General features: G+C 39.5%; 1 protein-coding gene across 8 annotated transcripts; it reads right to left on the reverse strand.

Annotated features, from left to right (window-relative positions):
- Positions 1-700: 700 nt before the first annotated feature.
- On the reverse strand, positions 701-25755 carry AP1S2 (adaptor related protein complex 1 subunit sigma 2). Of its 8 annotated transcripts, none has more exons than XM_035115299.3 (6): positions 25470-25755; positions 21712-21890; positions 19929-20037; positions 18601-18738; positions 11589-11681; positions 701-2607 (listed from the first exon to the last, which is right to left on the reverse strand). In XM_035115299.3, the coding sequence occupies exons 2-5, from the start codon at positions 21888-21890 to the stop codon at positions 11637-11639; spliced, it is 471 nt and encodes a 156-aa protein (XP_034971190.3). In that variant the 5' UTR covers positions 25470-25755; the 3' UTR covers positions 701-2607; positions 11589-11636. The 8 variants fall into 8 exon arrangements, with proteins under 8 accessions (XP_034971190.3, XP_088523890.1, XP_088523887.1 ...); XM_088667764.1 differs by having other exon boundaries at positions 25263-25483; XM_088667761.1 differs by lacking the exon at positions 25470-25755 and adding an exon at positions 24449-24812.
- Positions 25756-27735: the final 1980 nt, after the last annotated feature.

The following is a 27735-nucleotide window of genomic DNA, read 5'->3' on the forward strand; positions in this document are numbered from 1 at the left end:
CTGTCCACTGGCCATGTTGGCTGAAGCTGATGGGAGTCCTAAAATATCTGGAAGGCACCACAATGGCTACCTCTGCAATAGAGTACCACAATACTAATTCTGAAATAATGGAAAAACATCTTATATAGAACATTGTTATAAGCCTGTAAGAATACATGGTGACCTGAGGAATGATACGACCTGAGGAATGATACCTTTGTTTAAAAACTGAAATGACTTTTGTTAAAGGTAAGCAAGTAGATATTTGGTGCTTCTGTGATGGGTGGGATTGTAATAACAAAAACAAAAAAAAACCCCAGCTGTGTATGAACTATTGTTTATGACTGATATATATTGCAAGTAAGTAAAGAAAACAACACAAAGGGAAAAGAAAACCACCTTCTAAACTAAGATGTGCTACAGAAAAAAGTTTTGTTTCTATAAATTGTGTTCCAATATTTCCACTGACTGGATCCCTACATTTTTAAACACGGACATCTGGTTAAACAAACAAACAAAACAACAAAACTCCCAAAGAACACAAAGTACTTTTTCTTAGAAAAAATTGTTGTATATTGTCATGGTATGCTTGCTGCTAAAAAAAAAAAAACCTCTACTACATTACAGTGCTATATTTAACTGTCAAGAAAAAGATTAAAATTCTTAACCGTGAAAGGAAACGAGTTATTTCCGCAAGTTTCTGAACAGACAGACGTAGCAATGGAGTAAAAATGAACATTTATTACAACTCAACTGGTGTGATACTAAGACAGTGTCCACACAGCTTACGTCACAGTCACAACAAAGCTTCCAACCAAGCACATACAAGGCAACATTGTAAACCTTAAACATGGTTTGAATACACATAAAAAATTGCTTTTGACTTTTTAAAATGTCAAATAATTCTGTCACTTCAACATCACACAGAGGGCCACTCTAATGTCTCTTGAAACTCGTTCCAGATTTTCTGTGAGTGAAATGTAGAACAGGGTTCCTGGGTATCTTATGCAAACATGATATTTTCATAACTTCTCCTTTGTGATTATGGCATGAAGCCATGATCTTTCAAATGCCTGGCACAGCTTATAAAGTAAAGTATTTGGATGCTTTGGAACACAGTAATCACAGCAAATAGACCCACAGGAGGGGAACTTGATAGTCATATTATTGGAAAGGCGTGCAATAACACACACAAACACAATGTGCAGGAAGTCACACTGCTTTCAACAGCAGGTGTTCTGTACTGGGGTTCTGCACTATGTGAAGTGTAGGACATGCAGTAAAATGCAAGACAGAGTAAAATAGAGTTTGACTTTGTGAAATTCATGTTGCCTGATCCTATGCATGTTTATATGGTAGTAAATCCTGCTTTGTTCAATAGGACTTAATGTTTTATTCTGTTTTTAATCTGTTGGGAGCTGCCCAGAGTGGTTGGGGAAACCCAGCCGGATGGACAGGGTTTAAATAAAAAATTATTATTATTTTATTATTAATTATTACTTACTGCCAAATAAAGTGTGCATATCTTTGCAGCCTTTTAAAAAACTAGCTGAGGAAAGGTATGCCAATGGCTTAAAGATTTTGTGTGTAATTTTGCTTCTAGTTGTTCAGATTTGAATTGGGAGTAAACCTATCCCTGCAAAGTAGAATGAAAAATGAAAAACAATGATTTAACACAGAGATTGTCAGATTATCAAAATAACTGCTTGAGTTCTGGTTTAAGTATAGTTAATATACTGGGAGAAAGGCAGATAGATGTGTTGTAACATTCTCTTCTTACATTTTCCCTTTGAGATTATGTCAACTGTATCTCAGTGACTTCTGACTTAATACTGCTTTACACTTTTGAAAGGATTACATGTGCAATCAAGAGAGCATTTAAGCTAGTAAACAATAAGTTTTTTTAACAAAGAAAATTCCATGTAGCCTAAGCTGCTGTTCCCTTTGTACATTAACTCAGTTTTCTGGCTGAATTTCACACTGTACAATTTCATTCTGATAAAGTTCTGTTTACAACCCTGTTGCTAGAAATAAAGCAACTAACATCTCACAACAGATGTTGGACTTGCAGGTCTAAATAGAATTCTTTGGTATTATGAACAGCTGCAAAACAGTTGTTTACCCCCAATCTAACAACCTAAACTGAGTATAACAAATGCTGACTTTATAGTAAGTATTTGGTTACACAAAACCAAATTAACACATTTCAACGGGTTGCCATATGGAATTGTTTCTTTTCAGTGTCTGACATAATGTACAGTAGTTGATACATTATGTATGGCATTTTACAAAATATAATTACTAAAATTGCCATCTATGACTCATAAATGCTTGTAAATTACTGTGGCTTAAATCACTATAATATCCCTTTTCCCCCAGAAAAATGTTTTAAAACCTTTCATTCCCTTGTTTTTAAATTTTACAGTAAATGGATTTTTTCTTGTAGGCCTAAAAGATGTAGCTCAGCAGAACAGTAATACTGACAAATAGCATCATAACACCATTAGCTAACAATAAATGAAGGCAGTGAACATTTAGTTATGCGAAAACATCACACAAGACATCGGCAAAGAAGGAAGTTTATGTCAGTCCAATTTCTTCGAGTACACTACGAGGGGTTTCCGCTTCCTGTGGAGGGAAAATTAGAGAATGAACAGATTTTGTGCTCCTGCCATACCATATGCACTGTTAATCGGGAATTGATGAAATTCAGGATATGCACCAAGCAGTCGCTAGTTATGCAGAACACTCTTAGTGTTTAAGGCATTTTATAATAGTATTCATTTCACACCCACCTATTTTCTTTTGTCAAACAGAGGAGGCAAGTTATTTTCTGTTTTCAGAGCAGAGATAGGTGATATTGCTGTTAAAATTCCCACTCCCACCCACCCCAGCTAGCATGGCCAGTGGTCAGGAATGATGGGAGCTGTAATCCAACAACAAGTGGAGGACCAGATTCCCATCCTATCTGACATAAAAGAATGCTATGATACCACTAAAACTTTTTAGAATCAACATTTCTAGTTTTAAAAAGTTAGATTTCTATACTTTATATGTGAAGTTTGTATGGGACTTCTTGGAAATGATTTGACAGCAACTGTAATGTTAGCTGAACATCAGATGTTTCTAAGACTACCTTAAGAAAAGCATACCATGTTGTTTTTCCTGTTAAAAGCATAACCTGTAATTTTTGTATAAACACAGAGAGCTTACACTTACTTTAGCATCCTAAACAAGGCACAGCACCAAAAAGAGAGAGTCAGAGTTAGGCAACAATTTTCAGAAATGGCAGCATTGAAAAGGTGAAAGAATATAGTTAAAGATGCATTTTGAATTTCTGGATGTTCAACTAAAGGAACAGAAATAGGCCATGAAACTTTGAGTTTATAAATTTAATATAAAATTATCAAATTAAAGACAAACACATTAAAAAGAATTTCTACTTCATGATTTTAAAACTGGAAATTTTGAAAAGACTATTGTCAGGGGATTGAAACCACAAGAAACTTACCTTTATTATTTGTTTATATATCATAGAACTAAACGGTGCTTCTAAATATTCATGGATATAAGGATAAAAGAGCTGGACTTTCATAAGTGGGGCGGGATGTTTCTAGAACCTCTAGATTAGCATAGATGGTACATACAATCACCAGCATGATCACTTGCCACCATTCTGCATTGATAGACATGCTAGTGTATGGAACTGAAAGGCAGGATATGGGATAGCACTGCACTTAAAGTTTTAGCCTAATCTGTTCTGTTTAAAGAATTTGCTTACTGACAAACAGATCCATTGGCAGTGAAAGGCACCGTTCTTCCCATTTGTGAGGTAGACTACAGCTCCTTGCCACACAAGAACTACTTGGGAATGGGCATGTTTCATCAGCAGCTGCAGATCAGGAAGATAGTATTTTCCTTCTTCCTTCCACTGATTTGTGAGGTAGGTTAGAGCCACTGTAAGCCATGTGAAACATAGGCTGGACTTCCATGCCAGTTGGAGCTATCCACAGAAATGTTTATATTCTCCTATCAGGACAGGACCTAAAGGAAGTAGTGCTTATGGACGCTTAACTCTGGGCAATATGCAAATACAAAAACACCATTGCTGTGTGTATTTTCATATACTGGGTAAAAAAAATAAAAGTTAATTTGTACTTTAATTAACAATGTTTTATGAGTAAATGAAGCAAGCACCACCCTCAGCTAGTTAACATCACAGATGCAATCTGGGAGCATTTAAACTACATACCGTAGTAGCTGTGAATATCTATCAAACAAATGTTAACAGCTGTTTGAAAATGTGTAACTGAGTAATGCTTGAGAATCAATTTAAATAATGCTAATGCTTTGGAGTTTGAATCATTTATCAAACGTGTTTTCACATATTTTATACCCGTAGATTAGAATTACCAAAGGCCAACTGCACAAACATGAAATATATCACAGCAAAGAGATGGAGGAAAAAAGAAGCCATTCACGTCAGGAGTGCATGCAATACTTTATTATAGACATGCCATGAAAACTAATTCACAGAAATTTACAAGCATGCAGCCATATAAAGCTATAACATAACACAGCACCTCATTAGCACTCCATGCACAGCATTTTAAAGATTCAGGCATGAAGAGAATGCAAGCAGCATTTGCCATATACATTCACAGAAGCAATGCAACAAAAATAGGAAAGTTTTGTAATGGGAAAACATCCTAAGATTTGATACTAATACATCCCAGACTGTTGTAGATTCAGAATTTTAAAACCCCTTACTTGTGAACTATAACTGACATTTTTGTTCAAGTATAACACGTATATCTGGAATTTTCTATTACTTATAGTTCATTTGGTTAATCCTGCCCCTTTCCTACTTTTGCAATCACTATTTTATAGCAGCCTCCTGAGCAATGTAAACAGAATTAGTCTACCACTGCTCACACTTGGAATGTTCACATTTTTTAATAGAAATTGCAGCGTGGCTCAGAATATCTGTGGATGTTTCTGAATGATTACCTGCAGGCACAGATTCTGCCTGTTGCGGCAATGTTTGGGTCAGCTCCATTAGTGCACTGAAATATATTCATATAAACCATTTTTTCTATGGCCTGCAAAGTTTTTCTCATTATCCATTAAATGAACATTTAATGGGTCCAACAATAATTCACTATCAATGGATTTCTATAATATATGCACAAATACCAATTCATACTTAGTTTGAAAAATACAGTCACCATGGTATTTGCGTATTTAAACTGCAATGTTGGGCTCAACATATTCCAGCTTGAATACTACATGCTATGACAAGTGCTACTGGTAAGATTTAACATGGAAGTTATGGCATGCTGACAAGACACATGAAAAGAAAAAAACAGACATCACAAATGGTAGGAAAAGGAAATATACAACAGCAAAACAAATGTGATAAACTAATTTGTTCAAGATGACTGGATTCATCCAGCTGAGGATAAGTATTCTGCCATGAGTAAATCAGCTCTATCACGTCTCTGTGTGCATGGTGAATGAAGTCATTTAGTATACTGGGACATTAAAGTATTCATGACGTGGCTATAAAAGAAATGTGCACATTCTTTATAAATAGTACGAAAGTTTGCATGCATACAATAATGCAAATGGTTTTTATTTACCACTACTTTTAATGCTATCACTATTTCTACACCAATCTTCTCAATCACATGCATTATTAAACAACATGCTATTCAGGGTTTGAAAAGCACATCACTGTAGTATGTTTATAAAACTACAGTGGTACCTCGGTTTAAGTACACAATTGGTTCCGGAAGTCTGTACTTAACCTGAAGCGAACTTTCCCATTGAAAGTAATGGAAAGTGGATTAATCCGTTCCAGACGGTCCGTGGAATACTTAAACTGAAGCGTACTTAACCTGAAGCAAACTTTCCCATTGAAAGTAATGGAAAGTGGATTAATCCGTTCCAGACGGTCCGTGGAATACTTAAACTGAAGCGTACTTAACCTGAAGTGAACTTTCCCATTGAAAGTAATGGAAAGTGGATTAATCCGTTCCAGATAGGTCCGCGGAGTACTTAAACTGAAAGTACTCAAACCGAAGCATACTTAAACCGAGGTATGACTGTATATGCAATTAGACATCAATGAATCATTTGTTGAAAAAATGTTGCTGTGTTTGTGTGTATGTGTGCGCACGCTTCCATGTTTCATGGTGACTCGTCTGTACCATGCATGGCTACAGTCAAACATTATTTGTTTGCATACAATTACATTCAAGTAGAGAAGGGAGAACTTTGCCTGCGTACTGCTGAATAGAAAGAATTGAAATTTTTGCTTTTTATTGGAGGCACAGAAAGAGGTGTGGAAATTAAAGTAGGCAAACTGTTCAATTTCTGATAATGCATCTAACTACATCAAATTCTAAGGCTTCGTTAAAATACCTCCCCCCCCACCAGCAAAAAAAGTGTAGTTTTGCAAATTATCTCTAAGCACTATGACCACATTCTGTCTAAATCTATTTTTAAAACCACTTGTATTAACATTCCAAGCCAGCTAACCGTTAATCCAACTACTCAGATGGAGACTTGGCTTTTGGGATTTCCTGCCAACCAAGGATAATTTAACAGGATCTTAAATTCTCTCACACTTCTAAGAGCTTCTGTATAATCAGACCATTCATATAACTACTTCAGGACCAGTTCTAAGAAGACTAATCCAAAGACCCTTCTGAGAATTCTCATTTAAACAGGAATGCCCAGATTCTCATGCACAATAACCAGGCATAAGAATAGTCTGAGGACATTGCTATAGCACTGTGTTTATGTATGAAAAATACGGGCTTTCCAAAAAACTTTAAACTGGAAAGGCCCCCCCCATCTTATGCTCTAATATCAACTGAGATCCGTATTAGTTTTATATTTAGTAATATCTTAATGAGAAGAAAAGAAACTTTCTCAATTAATGTGGAGTGCTTCTGTTTCCAGCCACTCCATTCCAGTTTCCAATCTCCGCCCCCCCTGCAACACTGTCTGCATTCTATGCTTACTAAACATGTTCTGTTCTCATTAGATCATTTTTGCACACAACTCATGATGCTGAATAAGATTGCAAAGAAACAATTGTTAACTTCTCTGGCAACAGAGCAAGAGCTATATCAGCTTCAACCTTGACTAGGCACAAGCATGTTTTATACCTCTAGGAATGAGCTAGCATTCCCTCCTACGGTGCCTCTGAACAAGTTCTTAAAAATACGAAAATAACTAGTCAATAACCTAGACTCAGTGTTCCCATCCGCATCAGATTTTGCTCCTTCTGTTTTACTTTGCCCCATGTGAGCATGCATAGTGTAGCATTTCTAAAGGAGTTTGCTGCATTCAGAATATTATAGAAGGAAGAAATAAGTTTTACCAGAAGGGTGTGGATGTCTGGTTTGACCTATTAATATTGAGCTTTTGCATGTTTTTTCTTTTAAGTTCAACTTGTACAGAAGCACTTAAGCAAACCACTCTTGAGTAGGGCAATGGCAGAGATAGCTAAACACCAGTAAGCTGATCTGTTATTATTTAACAAAACATTTTAATTTTTTACATTTTCCAACCTCAGACAGGGTGGGTGAATTAGTTATAAAAAGTAGTGAAAAATGAACTGCTTCAAAACATTACAAAAATAATTAAAACATTAGGGCAGGGCAGGCGCACCGAGTCAAGAAGCCATTAGCTTCCCAATGACAATATTCTGCACTGCAGCCTACCCACACAATTTTTGCAGCTCAGGTCTTAAGCAAATTTCTATCACATTGTAGGTAATGTTGACAGGAGGAAAGTGTCTCTTTTCTCATCAAGTTTGGGACTTTGCAACCAAGTGGAATAGAGAAGGGAAGACTATTTGAGCCATGGTGTACCCTCCATAAGTAGAGCTGAAGATATGTACCTCAACTATGGCTACCAGCATGACTACATGGAGAATCACTCCACAGTCACACTCAAACCAGGGACAGTGATCCACAGAACAGATGAATGTACTGTAACTTGAAGCAATTTCATCTTTTCTTTAGTCTATTCTGGGGAGAATGGCCCGCAGCAATCATTCTATATAATCACTGTGGCACACATAAATGATGGTAGAGACAACCAAATCCTAGAATAAGGAGCATCTTATATCTTTAGGAAGAGCTGTAGCTCAGAAATCAGGTTCAATCCCTGTCATCTCTGTGTAGGGCCAATAGATAATCCTGTTGAAAAGTCCAGAGTACCACTGCCAGTCAGTGTAGACAGCTTCCTAATAGTCAAAATAAGGCAACTTCCTATGTTCTTGTTTCTTCACCTGTGGCGTGGGATCTAGCAACAGCTGCTATCTACATTAGGGGTCCACACCAGCTATCAAGCAGATCAGCAACTCTAGGACATCCAATTCATTATTGGCTGTGGCCAGGTGCGTTTTTGTTCACCTTAATCTTATGTGCCAGCTACATCCATTCCTGGAGTCTGCAGATGTGGTCAGGTGACATAATCCCCTAGTTACATCATGCCTGGATTGCTGCAATGTGCTGTAAACGGGGCTACCTTTGAAAACTGTCTCAAAACTATCAGTTGTCAAGAATGTGGCAGATTACTGGGGGCCATATGACTCTTCTATTAAACACAGGAAAATGCAGATAATTGGTCTTTTTAACTTAGTATTGTCTACACCAGGCGTCCCCAAACTGCGGCCCTCCAGATGTTTTGGCCTACAACTCCCATGATCCCTAGCTAACAGGACCAGTGGTCAGGCATGATAGGAATTGTAGTCCAACACATCTGGAGGGCCCAAGTTTGGGGATGCCTGGTCTACACTCACTGGCAGCAGCTCCTCAGGGTTTCAGACAGGGGTCAGTCTAAACACTACATGGAGATGCCAGGGATTGAACCTGGGATCTCCTGCATACAAAGCAGATGCTCTATCACAAAGCTATGGTCCATTCACAACAACTGTTCAGGTTTCCAATTCATTTCCAGGCTTAATTCAAAGTGCTAGTGATAACCTTTAAAAGTCATTCAGTTTAGGACAGGGTTTTCTGAAGGACTCCTTTCTGTAAATGCCTGCACATGACTGAGTCTTCAATGGATCACTCTTGTGTGTCCCAACAACTTTGAAAGGATGACTGGGAACAGAGACAAGGTCTTCTCAGTGCCTGTGCTTATTAAGCTCTAGAATTCCCTCCCAATGAAGGGTCATCTTGCCTCCTCTTTAATGGCCTTCTGCAGAGTTGTTAAAAACTTTTTAAAGAAGGCTTCTGAGTCACGGATATTTCTATGCTCATTTACTGACCTGTTCTAATTTGCTAAAAGGTATCTTGAGTAAACTGCTTTTAACAGCTGCTGGGAATTAAACAAGGAAGGGGAGAACCATATATGTCACACTGAGCTCCTTCGAGGAAAAGGCAAGATATAAATGCAATAGAAATAAAATAAAACAGAAGTTTTTAAATGGGTCTTTGATTATTATTTAAATATAGATCATTTATTCACCCTGATTTGTACTGTCCCAAGCTTACGGAGACTGGGACGCGGGTGGCACTGTGGTCTAAACCACAGAGCCTAGGGCTTGCCGATCAGAAGGTCAGTGGTTTGAGCTCCTGTTGTTCGGTCCCTGCAGTTTGAAAGCATGTCAAACTGTCCCACCTAGCAGTTTGAAAGCATGTCAAGTGCACGTAGATAAATAGGTACCGCTCTGACAGGAAGGTAAACAGTGTTTCCGTGCGCTGCTCTGGTTTGCCAGAAGCGGCTTAGTCATGCTGGCCACATGGCCGGGAAGCTGTCTGCGGACAAATGCCAGCTCCCTTGGCCTGCTGAGCGAGATGAGCGCCACAACCCCAGAGTTGTCTGCGACTGGACCTAATGGTCAAGGGTACCTTTACCTTAAGCTTACTGAGGACAGGCAGGATTAATAAGTGTGATAAGTTTAACCTTTTTTTACATGTCACAGGTAGGTAACCGTGTTGGTCTGACGTAGTTGAAACAAAAAATTAAAAAATTCCTTCCAGTAGCACCTTAGAGACCAACTAAGTTTGTCATTGGTATTATACCAATGACAAACTTAGTTGGTCTCTATAATAATAATAATAATAATTTATTATTTATACCCCGCCCATCTGGCCGGGTCCCCACCACCACTCTGGGCAGCTTCCAACACACATTAAAATACATTAAAATATCACAGATTAAAAACTTCCCTAAACAGGGCTGCCTTTAGGTATTTTCTAAATGTCAGGTAGTTGTTTATCTCTCTGACCTCTGATGGGAGGGCGTTCCACAGGGCGGGTGCCACTACCGAGAAGGCCCTCTGCCTGGTTCCCTGTAGCTTTGCTTCTCACAGTGAAGGAACCGCCAGAAGGCCCTCGGTGCTGGATCTCAGTGTCCGGGCTGAACGATGGGGGTGGAGACGCTCCTTCAGGTATACATTACCAAGGCCGTTTAGGGCTTTAAAGGTCAGCACCAACACTTTGAATTGTGCTCGGAAACGTACTGGGAGCCAATGTAGATATCTCAGGACGGTTGTTATGTCGTCCCTTTGCCGCTCCCAGTCACCAGTCTGGCTGCCGCATTCTGGATTAGTTTCAGTTTCCGGGTCACCTTCAAGGGTAGCCCCACATAGAGCGTATTGCAGTAGTCCAAGCAGGAGATAACCAGAGCATGCACTACTCTGGTGAGACAGTCTGCGGGCAGGTAGGGTCTCAACCTGCGTAGCAGATGGAGCTGGTAGACAGCCGCCCTGGACACAGAATTAACCTGCACCTCCTTGGAGAGCTGCGAGTCCAAAATGACTCCCAGGCTGTGCACCTGGTCCCTCAGGGGCACACTTATCCCATTCAGGACCAGGGAGTCCCCCCCACCCACCCGCCCCCTGTCCCCCAGAAACAGTCCTTCAGTACTCTAAGGTGCTACTGGAAGGAATTTTTTTGTTTTTTTGTTTTTTTACATGTAATTCCATTACTCTATTGAAATAAATTCAGCTTTTTTAAAAAACTGGAAGATTTAATTAACTTTTTCTTTCAAAATGATACCAGGCTTTTAAACTACTTCTGTTATTCTGTATATAATTTAGCTCTAGAAAGTTTTCAGTTTATCCATTTGAATGTTCACTGGGATTTCTTTAAAATACACTTACCTTTTTGTGTAACATATACCCCTAAAATACTCAACAAAAATGTTGCAATGCACTATAGATCTAAATTAGACTTGTCTTATGAAATTTACTAGTAAAGCATAAAGAAATGGTTCTGCAGCAAGGCCTATGGTAATTTCATGGCCCTTCCAGTAATGTTTCAATGCATAATTAGGCCCAACCTAGCAAAAAACTTTGTGAACCTTCCAATTTCTATTAACACCTAAAGATTAACACCACCAGAACAAAACCACACACCACACACTTCAAACTGATGCTGTTAGTATGAAAGGAAAATAAGACAAGAGCACCCAAAGCATATTTCAATACTTTCATGCAAGTATTGCACAAGGTTAAGTTAATCACTGGCTAATTTTCTGTTCCTCTTTTTACTTATCAGGCAAGAGTTCCATTACACGTGCAAAACTCTGCAAAGCACCCATGTAAACCATGCCACCAAAACGGTAAATTTGGTAGTTACCAATCGTATGGATGGGATCAAAACGCTAAGGCTTTAGACTGCTCTTAATCATAAGATATCCTCAGACAAACCTCCCCAGTCTTCATTCTGGCTCTACAAACAAAATCAAGCACAATTGAAAATTTGGCAAGTCTGTAGTTTAAACATTTTATTTTTAATGTAGCAAAACTATCTGAAAAAATATCCACTATTACACGCACTTGTACATATGAGGACTGCTAAGGCTCTCAGGTAAACAACTTCTTTGCATTGCTTAAAAAGTCAGTGTTATCAAGGACAAAGCTAATGAAAATGTGACAAAGACAACAACTCCAATGAACTCCACATAAAAAACATGAGAACTCAACACAACAAGATGTTTCTTTTTCAACATCTAATCAAGCTCCAGGTTGGGGAAGTTATTCTGAACACAATGAGAGCATTTGTAAGAGTCAAGCTATATTTGATGGTAGAAGATACTTCCTACTTGTCTGCCCCATTCCCATATAAAATGGGGGTGGGATTCGGGTCTTGCAACAAGAACACTGCACCCTTAACCTCCTCCTGTGCCTTATTTCCTCTCAGTTCATTTTGCCAACCATTTCCCCCCATTCCTGATCCACTTCTGGTACTGGAGCTAGAAATAGGGAAGTGTCTGAAGCAACTGAATACAGGGAGGTGAGGTACATGAGAAAGTCAGTTAATAGGTCAGTCTCCCATTGACACCATTTATTGTTAAGGACCCTCAACTTTATATGACAATGGGGTAGACACATAAATTATAGTTCCCACCATGTCTGATTTGGTCGCCAAATAGATCACATTAATTCAGATATCCTCCTTACTAACAGGTTTGAAAACTCTTAGCAAGATGTAACTGGACTATTGGATTTATTTTTAATGGGTTTTTAAAAGACAGTATCTCAGAGAATGCTAGCCTCTTTGAAGTTTTCTTCTAAAGAGTACAACATAAAACCTAAAAAGCTGAAGTTAAGCCTTTCTTAAAGTTAGCATTTAATTTTCAATAGTGGAGTTATGCCATTCCCAAACTATTTAGTACTATGTAAGATACATTAATTCCCTAATGCTACAAGGGACTACGATGTAAGACATCGATGAAAAGACAATAGAGAACAAGGCATGGTTCTCATTCAATATTCCTGCCCCTACCGAATACTTTAAAGACTACTTCTGTGCTGAGGTCAAAGTACCAAACATTCAAATAGGGTGATGAGAGTTATCTAATTCAAAGCACAAGCTCTGTAAAGGAGATTAAACAGCTTTACTACACAGAAAGGTGCTTGCTTCATAACTTATGCAAGCAGTTCAGAAACACACATCACTCAGAGGCAAAGCATAGGTTCTGATTCTTCCAGTGCTAAGTATTATTACAAACACTCAGTAACTACATTAGACGTGCAATGTGTTTGTTATTTCCCTATGTCACTCCAATATTACAAGAAGTTAGAAATCATGTAGAAGGGACAGAATGATTATGTGCATATAGCACATAATACACAATTCCTTTTTTAACAATGGCATCCCCTCACTTCTCCATGTGATCTTCACCCTCCCATGTAAACTTTAAAGCCTTGCATTCCTCTGGCAGCTCTAGACAGAGCTACAGGACTGCTGCCATTCTTATAAGTCAGGTCAAGTAGGTAACATGGAGAACACTTTAGATGCAAACACTGTCCCAAGTCCTCTCCATATCTTCAGCAACCTAACTGCAAATTTGAAATCATATGGAAATACTCTGAACAAAAAAAGTTATCACTGCAAGGATCTTGACTGCCTTGTATTTAGGAGCTGAACTAATGTTTGGCAGCTGACACAGATCTGGGTCACTACCAGTACCTGGGCCATACAGGGAATGTGGGGCTTAACACATCTATTGCTCACTGCTTTTCGCCATAATAAATGTGTCTGCGAATCTTGGGGAGGCAAGCATATGAAGTGTGGTTGAGGGAAAAGCATCTTGCAATTGAAGAGAGAAGCATTTCTTCCCTTTTTTCCACTCCTTATCACACTGCCTACCATGGCTTTTCAGCTCTGATTATCTTTGTTTTCAAGTTCCCACTTTGTTCTGGATTAGGCATCTCTTGGTCTTAAAATATTTTCTTCTTGTGCCACATCCAAGGTGATTTAAATGGGTTGCATGGAGCTCAGTTCTGCAATCACTTAAGTATTTCTTTCACCAGAACTTAAGCTTAAGTAGTAGGTGCATTCTTGTGAGATCTTTTTTGTTATCTGCAAGTGAACATGCTCAGTGTCCACTCACAGAACATGATATGCAGAACTTTGAAGCAATGATGCACTAATTTAACAAATCACAGTTCGAGTGAGCAGAGTACTTAATTTCCAAATTAATGGAAATTAAACCACAGAGCCTAGGGCTTGCCGATCAGAAGGCCGGCTGTTCGAATCCCCACGACGGGGTGAGCTCCCGTTGCTCGGTCCCTGCTCTTGCCAACCTAGCAGTTCGAAAGTACGTCAAAGTGCAAGTAGATAAATAGGTACCGCTACAGCGGGAAGGTAAATGGCATTTCCGTGTGCTGCTCTGGTTCGCCAGAAAGCGGCTTTGTCATGCTGGCCACATGACCTGGAAGCTGTACGCCGGCTCCCTCGGCCAGTAACGCAAGATGAGTGCCACAACCCCAGAGTCGGTCACGACTGGTCAGGAGTCCCCTTACCTTAACTACCAATGTAACCCTCCCCATGAACTATGTGCTTGACAATAAAGTAATTCTAAAAAAATACACAATTGAATAAGAGCATTTGCAATCTGTCCTGGAAGGACTGATTGTCCTTCTTTTGTCCTTGTGTTTCAGCTTGTCAAACTGATTTTTAACAATCCTTCAGTGTTAGGATATGAAGGAATTATGATATTAGCTACAAAGGCAGGATAAATGGCCCTTCCTTATCTAGCTTTCGCACAGGGAGTCCCAAGTGAAAAGCTACTTATTATTTTTACATTTGTTTTATCAAACAGCTTGTTACATACATATAAGGCAGCACTGATTCCAACCAAAGCAAAGGAACGGAATGACACACACATCACCCGTTACAAATAGGTTAACTTCCAAAAAGACACTAACCAATGTAAAAGAAACACAAAATTCCACAAAATTTTAAAATGTTTAGTTTTTGTAACTTTATAGGCCTCAGCTCCTTAAAATGTAAACACAAAGTCCAACATAGGCACTGAGTAACAAATTCTGAAAAGATAAAGTACATAACTAACACACTATTGAAAAGATAAACTATCAATTATACAAACCCTGAAAGTCTATGTGAATTAAATGATGGTGGGAAAAAGTAAAATTGATAAGGGGAAAGTATTATTTTATTTCCTTTTGACATTTAGATGCCACACATTAAACAACTTCTGCTGGGCAGCTGTCCCTCCCCTGCAATTTCTTAAACAAGATTTGTTCTTGCAAAACTCTGATTTTTAATGGGACTTGTATGGAAGAGAAATCTATGGATTTTGTTCTGCAATTTAATTTTGGACTTTTTTTCTTGAAGAGATTCTAAAAGCAACTGCATTTTATATTCTATTTACTATGGTTCATTAGCCACCACAGACACTTTTAATCGAAAAGCAGGTTAGAAATACTCTGTAAAACAGACGTACAAAATTTTGTTCACAACAGCTAGTGTGCCACTGCACTCTGGCAAGCAAAACAAATGGCCAATCTTGCTCCCAAACTTGGGAGCTATAGAGCTGGCTGCAAATTATTCTAGCAGCTGGGTAATGATCCTGTCCCTTCTCAAAGCTGGGGGGTGTTTTGCCACTATGACAGATACCCTGGGTGCCATAGTTCACCAAGCTTCTCACCATACTTTCTTGCTGGGAAAACTTCATTGGTTGCTTCAAGCCCAATAGCAACTTGCCTTGGAGAAGCTAAACCAGTGAGTTACCCACTATTCTGTCCTGCACGGAAGCACAGCAAGTCGCTGGAGCACATGGCTAAGAAAGGTCCTGGCAACCACTATTTTTGGCTTGCCTAGCAAGGACAGCCAAAATTCTGTTAATAAACGAATCCACTATAAAATTATGTGAACAGAATATGCCAATATTTCGTACTAGTACTATGCAGCCAGATAAATTCTGGACTGTAATGCCAAACTAGACATGACATTTACCACATGTCTTTGTATCATTAATTTTTCTTTAACATATAGCCAGCATTTTGAAGAATCCTTAGATGAGACCATGGCATGTTGTAGTTCACAGAGTGGATAAACTCAACAAAAACACATTGCCAAGAGGAGGAGGAAGAGGTACACACACCCCTGACTCGCCCTTTTTCTTTTTCTTTTACCCTGGCCACGGAGGCATTGCTATGTCTGACTTGCAGCCCCAGAGTGTTCGGAGAGCTGCCCTGCCAGACCCTTATGGGGTCCACTTTTCCGCTTGCCCTTCTTCCTGGCAGCAGGCGACACTCTCCCCAGAACCCCATGCAGTATGTATAGCTATGTGTGTAAGGGGGGCTGTCACCTGTCTAATCTATCTGTTCTCATTTCCTCTGTTTTATAATACTTAAAAATCTGTTAGGGGAGGGAAATCCTCCTCCCTTCAACTTCCTTCTTTTGGGTCCTCCGCCAAAGCTTCTGAGGGAGGTAAGGAAGGTCACCACCAGCCCTTTGTTCCTTCTCATCCCTTTCATTCAAACAGCCAACATCCCTACTCCAACCTCTGTAAAATCATATTTATGAAACAAACCTGTTAATTTCCTATCAGCCTACAAGGCACTGTGCACTATTAAGATCAAAGCAAACTAAACCAACAGTAACAATGAAGTAAGATCATACAAGTATAGCAAACAGATCTCTCTGCAGCCTTGTCCTTTGTGTGTTTACTCAGAAACAACACTATGCAAACTTGCTCTCAAAAGTGTGCATAGTGTTGCAGCTGTAAAAAATATATTATTCCTCCACCCCTTTAATTCATATTCCTTCCTCCCTAATCTCCAATATCACATTTTCTTCCTGTGGATAGGTTAAAAGAGAAAAATCATTCTCATCTGTGTTTGAGGTTGCAAGTCTAACCATGTATATTCAGGAGTAAATCCTACTTAATTCAGCAGGGTTTAACCCCCAGGTAAGGATTAAGATTGGAGGTTTAGTAGCCAAAGCCCACCCACCTACACATTGCCTTTTTCTGCCTTCCTCTGCCATCTGCCCTACTATCCGTATTTGCACAAGCTTGGCTTGCTGCATCCAACACCTCAGCTCATAGGCACTTCAGCAATGCAGACTGTTGGCCCTATGGCCAACTTTGCAGATATGCACTGCACACATGCACTTTAAACAAGCACAAGCAGGTTACACCTCATGTAAGGAATAAATAATCTCACATTTTAAAAAAATGGAAAAATATATACTGAAATACACTGTATGCAATCACAACAGTCTTGATGGCTGTTGTATTAATCACAGTATTTATTTGCCACCTGCTCCTTCAGCAATTTTTCACTACACATTTTCTAAAGCTTCTTATATGATATAAACAAGCCAGAGTATTTGTGAGAATTCAGAATCACTACACTGTCAACATCCATATGAAAACTTCTACTCAGTTGAGCCTTCCCCTCAGTATACCAGTATTTTAAGGACAGTGAATTTTTAAATGAAGAATGCTTTTAAACAAGTAGTCCCCGTGTATATATTCTGAAGTGGCAAAACCCAAGTAGTTAATATATATTTGGATGGCCGCTTAATTACCAGGATAAGTTTATGATTTATTATTTTAAAAGTCTCACTAATGAGTGGATACAGGACTGAAAGATGGGACTTGAACAAAACATACAGTATATCAAAGCAAAGCAAATACACATCTCAAAACACCATCCATGTTTGCAATACAAAGCCACAAAAGTTCACATTTGGATAACTGTACAAGCACGCAGGCTAATGCCATGTTCCTTTATGTAGAAACAGACTTGCTGTATTTATAACATGGCTCTGAACCATCATTCAAAACACCTGTAGTGCCAGTTCTATGTTATCACCTCAAGATTGAGGAATTTTATTTAGCTTAACAAAACATAAGTTGTTCCGACTACTGTGTTGAAACCCTAATTCTAAATCAGTGCACTAAAGGCAACTGAGTTCACTAATACTGGTATTTATGCAGCTGCTATCCGTATACCAATGAGGCTAGGTAAAGGGAAATGGGGTGGGAACAAGAAGGCCAGAAGTAGGACCCTTACTATTGAATTAATTCTTATGTATTTCAAAGATTTATGGCTTTGACATATGTCATATTTTGATATATGCTATGCTTTGTTATATTGATTATTCTGTTGCTGTGTTAATTAAGTTGTTTTCTATTAGTCTCTTCAGGCTTCTCTCAGGAAGTAAAAACAGGATGTAATACAGGAAATGCATTTTGTTAGCAGCTGAGGTGCAAAGTTTCAACCCAAAAGTCTACTTTATTTGCTACAGTTCTAAGACTAGTGTTATAACTATTTTCTAAATGCATAGTGTACATCTACTTAAGTTAGCTATGGCACTGTTACTTGTTTTTAAAACAGTTAATGTTAACTATACCTTAGCGCCTCAAAGAAGAGAGTCTAGCTTCTGGATTTCAGCAATGAAAGAGGCATACATGCATCAGGTATGACAAAAATTAGTTATAATCATTCAGTTAATTGAATAAAAAGAAACGGATATAAATTAATTGAATAAAAACAACAGAAACACCTAGACAAAAGGACACACACATGAAGACAGTACAGTAGTTGCATGTCTAGCAACACATACAACACCAAACACATTATGAAAGGAAACGTTAAAAAAATAAAGGAGTATTACTGTTCTTTATAGGTTATATACTGAATACAGTGATGCTAGCTAACAGAATAAGAAGTGGGTAAAGCAATATTTTACAGAAGAATATTAAGGAGAAGCTGCATGCTAGACATGCTGAAAAGCTTTTTCAACAACTTCTGGAGAAATAAGATGCTTTTCTTAGAAAAGAGTAAAGCATGCTGGTGGAGTTTTGACAAAAAAACAATTTTCTTACCTCTTGTAATAGATCTGCTTGTTCAATGGCTTTAAGAACATTTTTCTTTGAGGTCTCCTGTACTTCCCCTCCCAAAAGAAATTCATCCAAAATAAAATAAGCCTTCTCAAAATTGAAGATGATATCAAGTTCACATACCTAGAAAACATAGAAAAAACACACATGTTGTGATGGATTTCCTTCTTTAAGGTGCCAAGTTAAGATTGTGTGGTTTTTAAAGGAACACACATTGTCATGATCTTCTGTGTGATCACTAAAGGCCAAGTCATGAATTTAGATATTGGTAAGGAACAAACTTAGATAAAATATTAATATTGATTTAAATAGCAACATTAAAATATAAGGAACATGCATTTAAATACCGGTAAGTGTATCATCTGAGCTCATCAACTAGGCCTCATATATACCACATAGTTCTCTGAATTATGTAATAGCATTTGTAACAGCAGCAGCACACTACTGAATATCTTCAAAGATGATTCAGTGAAGTTGCTGCTGGGAGAAATACTAGTTTCTTGGTTGTTACATATTGATATTTGACATGCAACATCTGACAAATTCTTTACTTTCAGACTTCATTAACAGTTCCCAGTAAGGAAACAGACCTATATTATGTAATGCAATAGATAACTTTTTATGCATACATGCTGTAATATAAAATCAAAATACCAAATTTATTATTCTTTTACAGCACTTTTCAGAGGGCAGAATACTATAAAAATTCTCCAAAAGCACCCTGAGGGTGAAAACTAATGTCACATAAGCAAACTTCCACAGTGAAGCTTCCTATTCCTTTCCTTCTCCGTGCAGCATGCCCACCCGGCTCCCAGGGCAAATCTATTGTTAATCTAGATCTGGCAAACCTCATGAGTAAATTTTGGAGGCTGCAGGGAGAGGAGAGGAAGAGAAAGCCCTCTTCAGAAATTTGTTCCACTCATGTACAGACAGCATTGGATGTTATTTCTTATGTGTATTAAACTTTTTTTCTTCTTCAGGAAAAATAAGTCATATTAATTTGTGTATTACATAAATAAAAAAACTTCATTATAGAAATTCATAATATAGGATGAGACCCAATGGGGCTTGAGTGAGCATCTACTTAGGCAGTGAAGCTTCTGCTTTCTCTCCTCCCCCCATGCATCCCCCAAATCTGTTCTGAAGGTTGGGAGGCAATTCTGGAGCAGATTTTGGGAATGTGTGGCAGCAGGAAGAACATGGGGAGAAGAGAACCCCGAAGTCCCACTGCACAAGTGGATTTCCACTGCCCAAATAGGCAGACATCATTGGATGTCACCTACAGAGACCAGAAAAACCAGTTAATAACTTACACTTCCAAAGTATTTATCAAGCAATTCCACATAACGGTGAATTATTTCCAGGGTTATTAGCTCATTATCCTGATCTTCAATGGCACAGCAAAAGTAGAGACTTGCATATCTGAAAGAAACATGTTACTATAGTTATGAAACACTGCCAGATTATTGTTTTAAGAATTATACACACCCATTACATATTTCACAGAAATTAACAGTGCCAACTTCCTTAGAGTAATGCATTAACTTTCAAAATTAACCTGAATTCACAAACTTTACAAACTGGCTTGAAAATAGCTTTATTATGGCTTTTTCCAAGTACCTCATTGTAGTTGGCAGTTTGTGGACAAGTTTCATATTTGAGTGTGTTATCAAAAGTTATTCAATCAATAGCTATAGGAAAGAAAATTATAATACTGTAGCAGTTATAGTTTTTATGAAAACAAACTTTCAAGATGGCTGTGGAAGCGCTACCCCCAGCAATCTTTTCCATCTCAAGGGCCACATACCAGTAGTGAGTGAGATGAAGAATGAGATACTTAGCTTTGTACAGTATTCCACCAAATGAAAGTTAGAGGTTTCTAAACACACACACACACACACACCTTTTATCCTCCACCCAGGCAAGGAAGGTGCATTAATACATTTCAAGAACACATTACAGCCAGGCAAATCACTTGAGGAGGATGCAGAGCAAAGGGTGTGGCCTGAATGAAGATGGAGGCCTGGAGGGTGTTGGAAGTGCTATAACAGGGATCATACAGTTTCGCTTAGCAACCAGTAAAGAGGAAATGGTGTTTGCTGAAGCAGCATGTGCCTAGTTATACATTGCTTTCATTCATTTTCCTCAGCACAGTGTTATCAGGATTTTTTTATTTCTGGATATATCGGCGTTATTTAAGTGACTTTGCTAAGAGAGGGGCCCCTAAGGTTCCCTACCCTACTCTATAATCCAATCATCATCCTAGGTACTTTTATGTGGGCCTCCCCACTTGTTGAATGCTCTCTCCAGGGAGGCATGCCTGGAACAACCTCTATCTGTTTTCATCTGCCAGGCAAAGACTTTTCTCTTTGTCCCTTAATTTGAAGTGTGGCATTGTGGCTTGTTTCAGTGGCGTGCGATCAATAAGTCCTCATTTGTATTATCAGTTTAACAGTGTTTTTAAATTTTTATTGAATGTTCGCATCTGTAGAAAATCAGAAAATAAATAAATAAATAAATAAAGTGGTAAGTAGTTTGCAGGGCATGGCATTTCCAACTGTGAGAGATTTATGAATGCACTGAAGCACAGGTAGTACTTGATCTGTTTACCTATTGAAACAAAAGATTGAAATAATTTCACTGTGGTAGCAAGAACAATTTTCTTCATGGCATTAAACAGACAGTACAACATTCCATAGCTCTTAAATTTACACTTGAACAGGCCAGAAGAATAAGATAGTGTAATTGTGCAACCTTTCTATATTTGAGCAAAATCAAGTCCTAGCTTATATAAAATAAAATGATGTAACATTTCAACATTCAAGTACATTAAATAGCCTTTAAAGCAGTTTTCAAATATGTATGCCTCATTTAATGAAAAATCTGAGTGCATAACTATTTTATTAAGTGTAAAATTATCTCATTTTTACAACACAGAAAAGGTACTGCAGACATAAATAATTCCTACAATGCTATTAAATTGCATGAGGAAAGTTGAATATATGTTTTTCACATATAAGAGAAGAAATCCTTATTTCTACTATTCAATATATCTTTTGTTGGATAGAACTTATAAGTGTAAGGAGGGAAAATAACCTTTTGTAGACAATCTTCAGGTCCCTCCACTCCAGAAAACTGCACATTTTCGGTTTACGGGCCAAGACTGTTTGAACAAGTTCTCTTGTGATTTTCTTCTTTTCTTTGTCAGATAATGGGACATACCATTTCTGCAGTCTCAGCTTCCCTTGACGACTAAAAAGCAACATAAACTGCATCTGTTGAGTTAAATAAAACACAGTTTCATGTCAATCCTTCAGTCCCGTTGCGTAGTTTGTTGTATACATCTGAGAAAGCTTTTGAACATTAAGATCACCAGCATTTTTCTTTCCAATTAAGCTTTCCAACAGCCTGTTGGAAATGACATCAATGACTTGAAGGTATCTCAAAAGATAGACAGTGGCTTGTATTCTTAAATAATTCTTTTGAAAAATCTGGATAAGATAAACACAGTAGTGAGTTTTATCTAGAAATCATCTAAATTGTATACAACTGTATACAAGTGAAGTTTAAATGCAAACATGTTCACAGCAGTTAATCATAATATACTAACATCCTCCCATTGAAGACAAAGGTTAAAATTGTTGCTGTTTTCATAAACATTTCTAGAACTCATTGCACAGCAATAGAAATTCTCAACTCTGAAAAGCTATAAATTTCATATTAAACAGATCTCTAGTAGCAAGATTCTTGTTATCTGTGTCAGTGTTCTTCAACTCTGGGTTCCCAGACATTGTTGGATTACAACTCCCACCATCCTCAGTCATTTTAGGACTTATGCAATGGTCAGGGATGATGTAAGTTGTAGTCCTATAACTTCTGGGGACCAAAGACCAAAGAACACTGATCGACTTATGCTGTTGCAGGTGCACAATATAGTTTATTAAAAATCAGCCAATTCGTCTACACTGACACTGGGACTGTACACAAAAGGTATGACATACAATAACCGTGCTGAAAATATAATGCTATTGGTCAGACTGGCCTAAGGCTTCTTCCTATATCTATGTCTACTTCTTTCTGCAAGCAAGCTATACAGAAATTGTAAACAAATTTTACACACAACTTGAAAGACATCATCCTGCAAACATTTATGCAAGCATTACATATAATCCACCACACAGATTGTGGCAGGTTTACTTAATGTGAGCAAATTTAGATAATAGATAAATGTGTATTGTTTTGTGGTTCACTATGGCCAGGCTTCCAATTTTTATTTTAAAAAAAGAGAAGAAAAGAACATATAATGCAACAAAACAACCTGGGAGAAACAGCTAAAAACCAGCAAAATATACTAAAGAACCAACTTATAAACTTTAAAATACCTTGATAACTGTGCCTGAATGATATGTGGTGGGGAGGCAGGTCAAAGAGGTGATGGCATCTACACTAAATGGTATTAAAATATCTTAAAAGTGGTATTAAGTCTTCCTCCTATATCTTTCATAGTTGCATTGAAGAGAGAGGTGCAACTTCTCATCCTGACACTACAATTATTTTATTATTAATTATTATTATTATTATCATTATTATTATTATTAAATTTTGTATACTGCCCTCCCTACATCTGTAGATCTCAATTTGACAATTTACATGTGCCAAAATGATCCCTTCTATCTACAGTAGCTACTAAAGCTATAGAAATCCTGGTCAGCCCAGAAAAAGCAGGAACATTGATGCTTCAATTTGTACTACCGTAAATAATATCCACACACACCAAATATGCATGCAGTTCTTTCTTAAGATCAAGTAAACTTCAGAGTTGAAATCTTTTTGAAGTAACTACCGTCCTAGACCTTGTTGGCCACACACAAATATAAAAGTTGCTCCTCTTACAAGTAGCTGCAGCCATGACAGGTCCATTCCCACTTAGAGTATTATCTTCAAAATGGAGTTAGAACATGAAAATACCAAGTTCATGAGGTGTGTAGCTGTGAGCCCAAGATTTTGACTAAGCCTTGCTTGCAGAAGTTGTTAAGTTTTTCTGTAATCTCTTCTCACTATGTAAAAGGCCTCGGTGAAAGTTACAAGAGTTACTGTATATTCCTGCGTATAAAACTACTTTTTAACCCAGGGAAATCTTCCCAAAAGTCGGAGGTCGTCTTATACACCTTTTCGTATTTCTTATGCAGTGAGTATATCCCAAACTCTATATTTTAACTGGAAAAGTTGGGGGTCGTCTTATACGCCCAGTTGTCTTATACGGTACTTTGAACTTTAAAGGCATCCATCTCTTTAAAAATACAAGTTAAAAAGCAATTTGTATTCTGGAGCCAGAGCAGTCTGGACAGTTAAAATATGGAAATTTAGTACCACACAAACCACACATTTCTCAATCTGAAAATAGTGAAGTATCTCTCACTTTATCACATGAGGTTACAGGTAGGTAGCCGTGTTGGTCTGGATCGAAGTAAAATAAAAAAATTCCTTCAGTAGCACCTTAAAGACCAACTAAGTTTTTATTTTGGTATGAGCTTTCGTGTGTATCTGAAGAAGTGTGCATGCACACGAAAGCTCATACCAAAATAAAAACTTAGTTGGTCTTTAAGGTGCTACTGAAGGAATTTTTTTATCACATGAGATACAGGAAGAGGAACAAGGAACAAACAAAAGAAAGTCCTTCCAGAGAACTTCAGAGCAATACTGTATAGATTTGTTCTATTTTACAAATCCCAGAACATTAGGCATAATCTAATCTGATCTATGAAATGTCCTTAAACGGGTGATTTGTATGGAGAATCAAAACTGCAATAATACCATAGGGCAAAAAGCTTACCTTTCTAGTGGCTAATCTCCTGAATGGAGAGCAGCTCACCTGCAATCCCCAATATTTGTCCAGAAGGCTAAAGCAGTCATGCTCAAAAAATGATCTCTCTCCCTCCTTCTCCCAGGGTCTCTCAGCATACATATGCAAGACCACACTAAGGACAAACACCATCGTGCTTTTAGGCTTTAAGCGCTTCAAATTCGCATGTATGCTGGGAAGGGATGGAGGGGAGAGGGGAGCCACCTTTGCTCATCCAGGTTGCATGTGGATTACATCCCCCTCCTCAAAGAAGAGAGAGAGAAATAGCTGAAGTGCATGTTAGGAGCTGGTTACCCCACTCATACCATCCACTTCCTTTCAGCATCCCATTTATGTGGAATCACGCACGGGTCCAACTACAACCACAGCCACCAGAAGCAAAGTTCACAATAAAATGCTACAAGAAATGAAGGGTTTTTCCCCAGGGGGTGTTGTTGTGTTTGTGTTTGTTGAAGGCAGCCAGCCTGCCAAGCCAGCGTGCCATCAGGGGCCACGAGAACCAGGCAGGAGACTCTTGATCTCATGGAGGTCGTGGGTTCGAGCCCCGCGTTGGGCAAATGAGTCGTGCATTGCAAGGGGTCGGACTAGATGACCCTCGCGTTCCCTTCCGACTCCTATGATCTCCTTCAGAATAGGGCCTAACACAGACGGGTCACGAACACCCATCCAGCAGCTCGACCGACGCATCTACCCCGCCAAGACCTCGAGGAAAAATACTCTTTTTTGTGAGCACGTAGAGCCCGCGCGGCTTGTATACAAATGCACGCGCTGTGTATTCCTGTACCTGGGCGCACATTTCATATATGCACACGACGACGGCAGAGAACAAGAGGCAACGGGAGAGTCTTTACAGCCGGTCTTTACAGCCTCCCCGCCTTCCACCCGTCGGCGTATCAAAAAAGGGGGCTCCGTGAGGGGACGCCTCTGACCGTTATAAGGAGGAACAGGCGCGCGCACCCGCGCGCGAGGCCAGGCTCGCCGCATCACTTACCGTTAGTCGGGAGCGTTCGAAGCGCGCGCACCGGTGTCTCTGCGTGAGTGTGCGTGTGTGGAGGGCGCTCTCTCAAACTACGCAGGGAGCAACCGCCGCCGCCACGCTCCCCACCAGAGCGAGGGAAGGGAGGGGCTCCTCACGGCGAGCAGGCCGTGCGAACTGTGGCGGGGCAAGGAGGCGGGGCCAGGAGCTCGTCGCAGGGAGGGGGCGGGCAGGTGGCCCCACTTCTTCTCTTCAGCCACCAAACTTCATTCGCCCCCTCGCAGCGGACACACCAGTGTGTACCCAAGGGGCGGGGTGTGCGTGGGAGCGCGGCGGGGCGGGGTTGGTGAAAGGAGGAGGAAGGATTTCCCGGACAGCCAATCCCTGAGGCCGAGACGCACGACAGAAGGTTGGGGAGCGGGTAGTAACCGGTGCGCAGGCAACAGCCATCCGGACACGGCGGGTTGTGACAGGAGCGAGACGGACCAATCAGAAAGCCAGATAGGAGGCAACGTTGTTGTTTCCCCCGCCTCTCGCCAATCAAAAGCACAAGGAGAAAGCAGACCAGCCAATCAGACAGGGACGCAGACGCCCTCTACTTGCCCACCCAGGCACACAAGGCGGTATATGAAGCCTCGACAGAATTGCACAGATTGCACATGCGCAGGGTCGTTCACCCCGATAATTGCCTTCCAGCTTGTCATCCCTTTTGCATTCATTGCTTCTAGCTGCTTAGTTGAGTATGTTGCTATAAAGCTTCTTAGAAAGCTATTACCCATTTTACGTGTGAGTAAAATGTAGGAACATAGGAAGATGCTTTGCATTGAGTCAGACCACAGCATCGTCTGCATCAACGGGCAGGTTTAGTAGTCCCGCAACAGAGTAATATGCAAGCCTAAAAGCGCACACGGAAGTATTTTCAGTTCTGCAACGGCTGCAGTCCTGAACTCAATTCACTTGGAGAAAAGTCCCACGCCACTCAGGATTTGGTGGTGGTGGTAGCACTATCTGTCCCAGGATATTCCAGCTAGCCAATTACCGGTAGTGCTTCACTTTCAGGTTTTCTCCATTCTGTGTTATATGTGAACTGTCAGAATTTTCTCAAGTTCTGTAGGTTCTTCTGCCCAGGATTCAAAAGTTGCTTGTAATACAGTAATGCAGTACTGAGTGTAGCCTTTTCTTCACCACCCGTCACTTTGCACAACTCTATAGCCTCGCTAGTAAACACAAGGAAGTGAACTGCCTTATTTAAGCTCCAGGAACCCCAGAATGAGGGGAAATGTCTTTTCATGCAATTGTGTCAGAGGACAGTCTGCGTTAGACTGTTGGATTAAGACTGGAGAAACCTAGGCTCAGAATTTTTTTCTCTGTCTTGAAGCTCCCGGGTGACCAGGGGCCATCATTCTCGGCTTCATAGGAGGGTAAATTTCAGAAGGTAGAATCAAGTAATGCTTTCATCTCAGTTAGGGAAGGGCTGGATATAAATGTAATTGATTTAAAACTCAAATTTAGCATACGGTAAGTACCATAAAGGACGTGTAGGAATGGCAACACATCGTGTTTTAGGATCTCTGACAGCCCTTAATTTTGAGAGCAATATAGTTTTCTGGAAATGAGTTTCGTTGAGGCAGATGTGATGCCATGATTATCTATTTATAGCATTTTAAGGTTAATGGTACTGAAGAACATATAGGCAATATGATACCCAGCCATACATACCCACAGCACAGGCAAGCCAAAATGTGCTGATTTTAAGCCAAATTTCATCCAATCCTTTGTCAGGAAGATTGTGAACTGAACAGGATTGTGCACCTACTATGAGTTGAATCCAGACATAGCCATGCTTAGAGCTGACCCACTGAAATCAATGGAATGTGAGTTGATTGCGATTCTCCTCTAAGCGTGATCACCTTCCACTGCCACTGTGCATGACCAGCATTTCACCTGTGTTGTTGGAACTGCATGCCACAGGGTTTTCCATGTTTAGGAAATGAGAGGAAAAGAAGAAACCTGACATGGGAGGTTGCCCAAAGGAAATGTTAAAATCAGGGTTGGCTCTAATATTAGGTAAAGGGGAGCGACCACTTCGGGCAGCAGACACTGGTGGTGGGGAGCAGGAAGGGCAGCCCTTTGGCTACCCCCCAGCTGCATATGTTTCACTGTCTGTCCTGGCTACTGTACACAATCCTGTTGCCCTCAGATGTAGTGGAACACCATCCCATCAACACTGCTGAAGTAAAATTCAAATGCAAGTCCACTTGGCTTCTGTACATAGTGTGGA

This window comes from Zootoca vivipara, chromosome 4 (assembly GCF_965207765.1).
Source record: "Zootoca vivipara chromosome 4, rZooViv2.hap1.1, whole genome shotgun sequence".
NCBI lineage: Eukaryota > Metazoa > Chordata > Lepidosauria > Squamata > Lacertidae > Zootoca > Zootoca vivipara.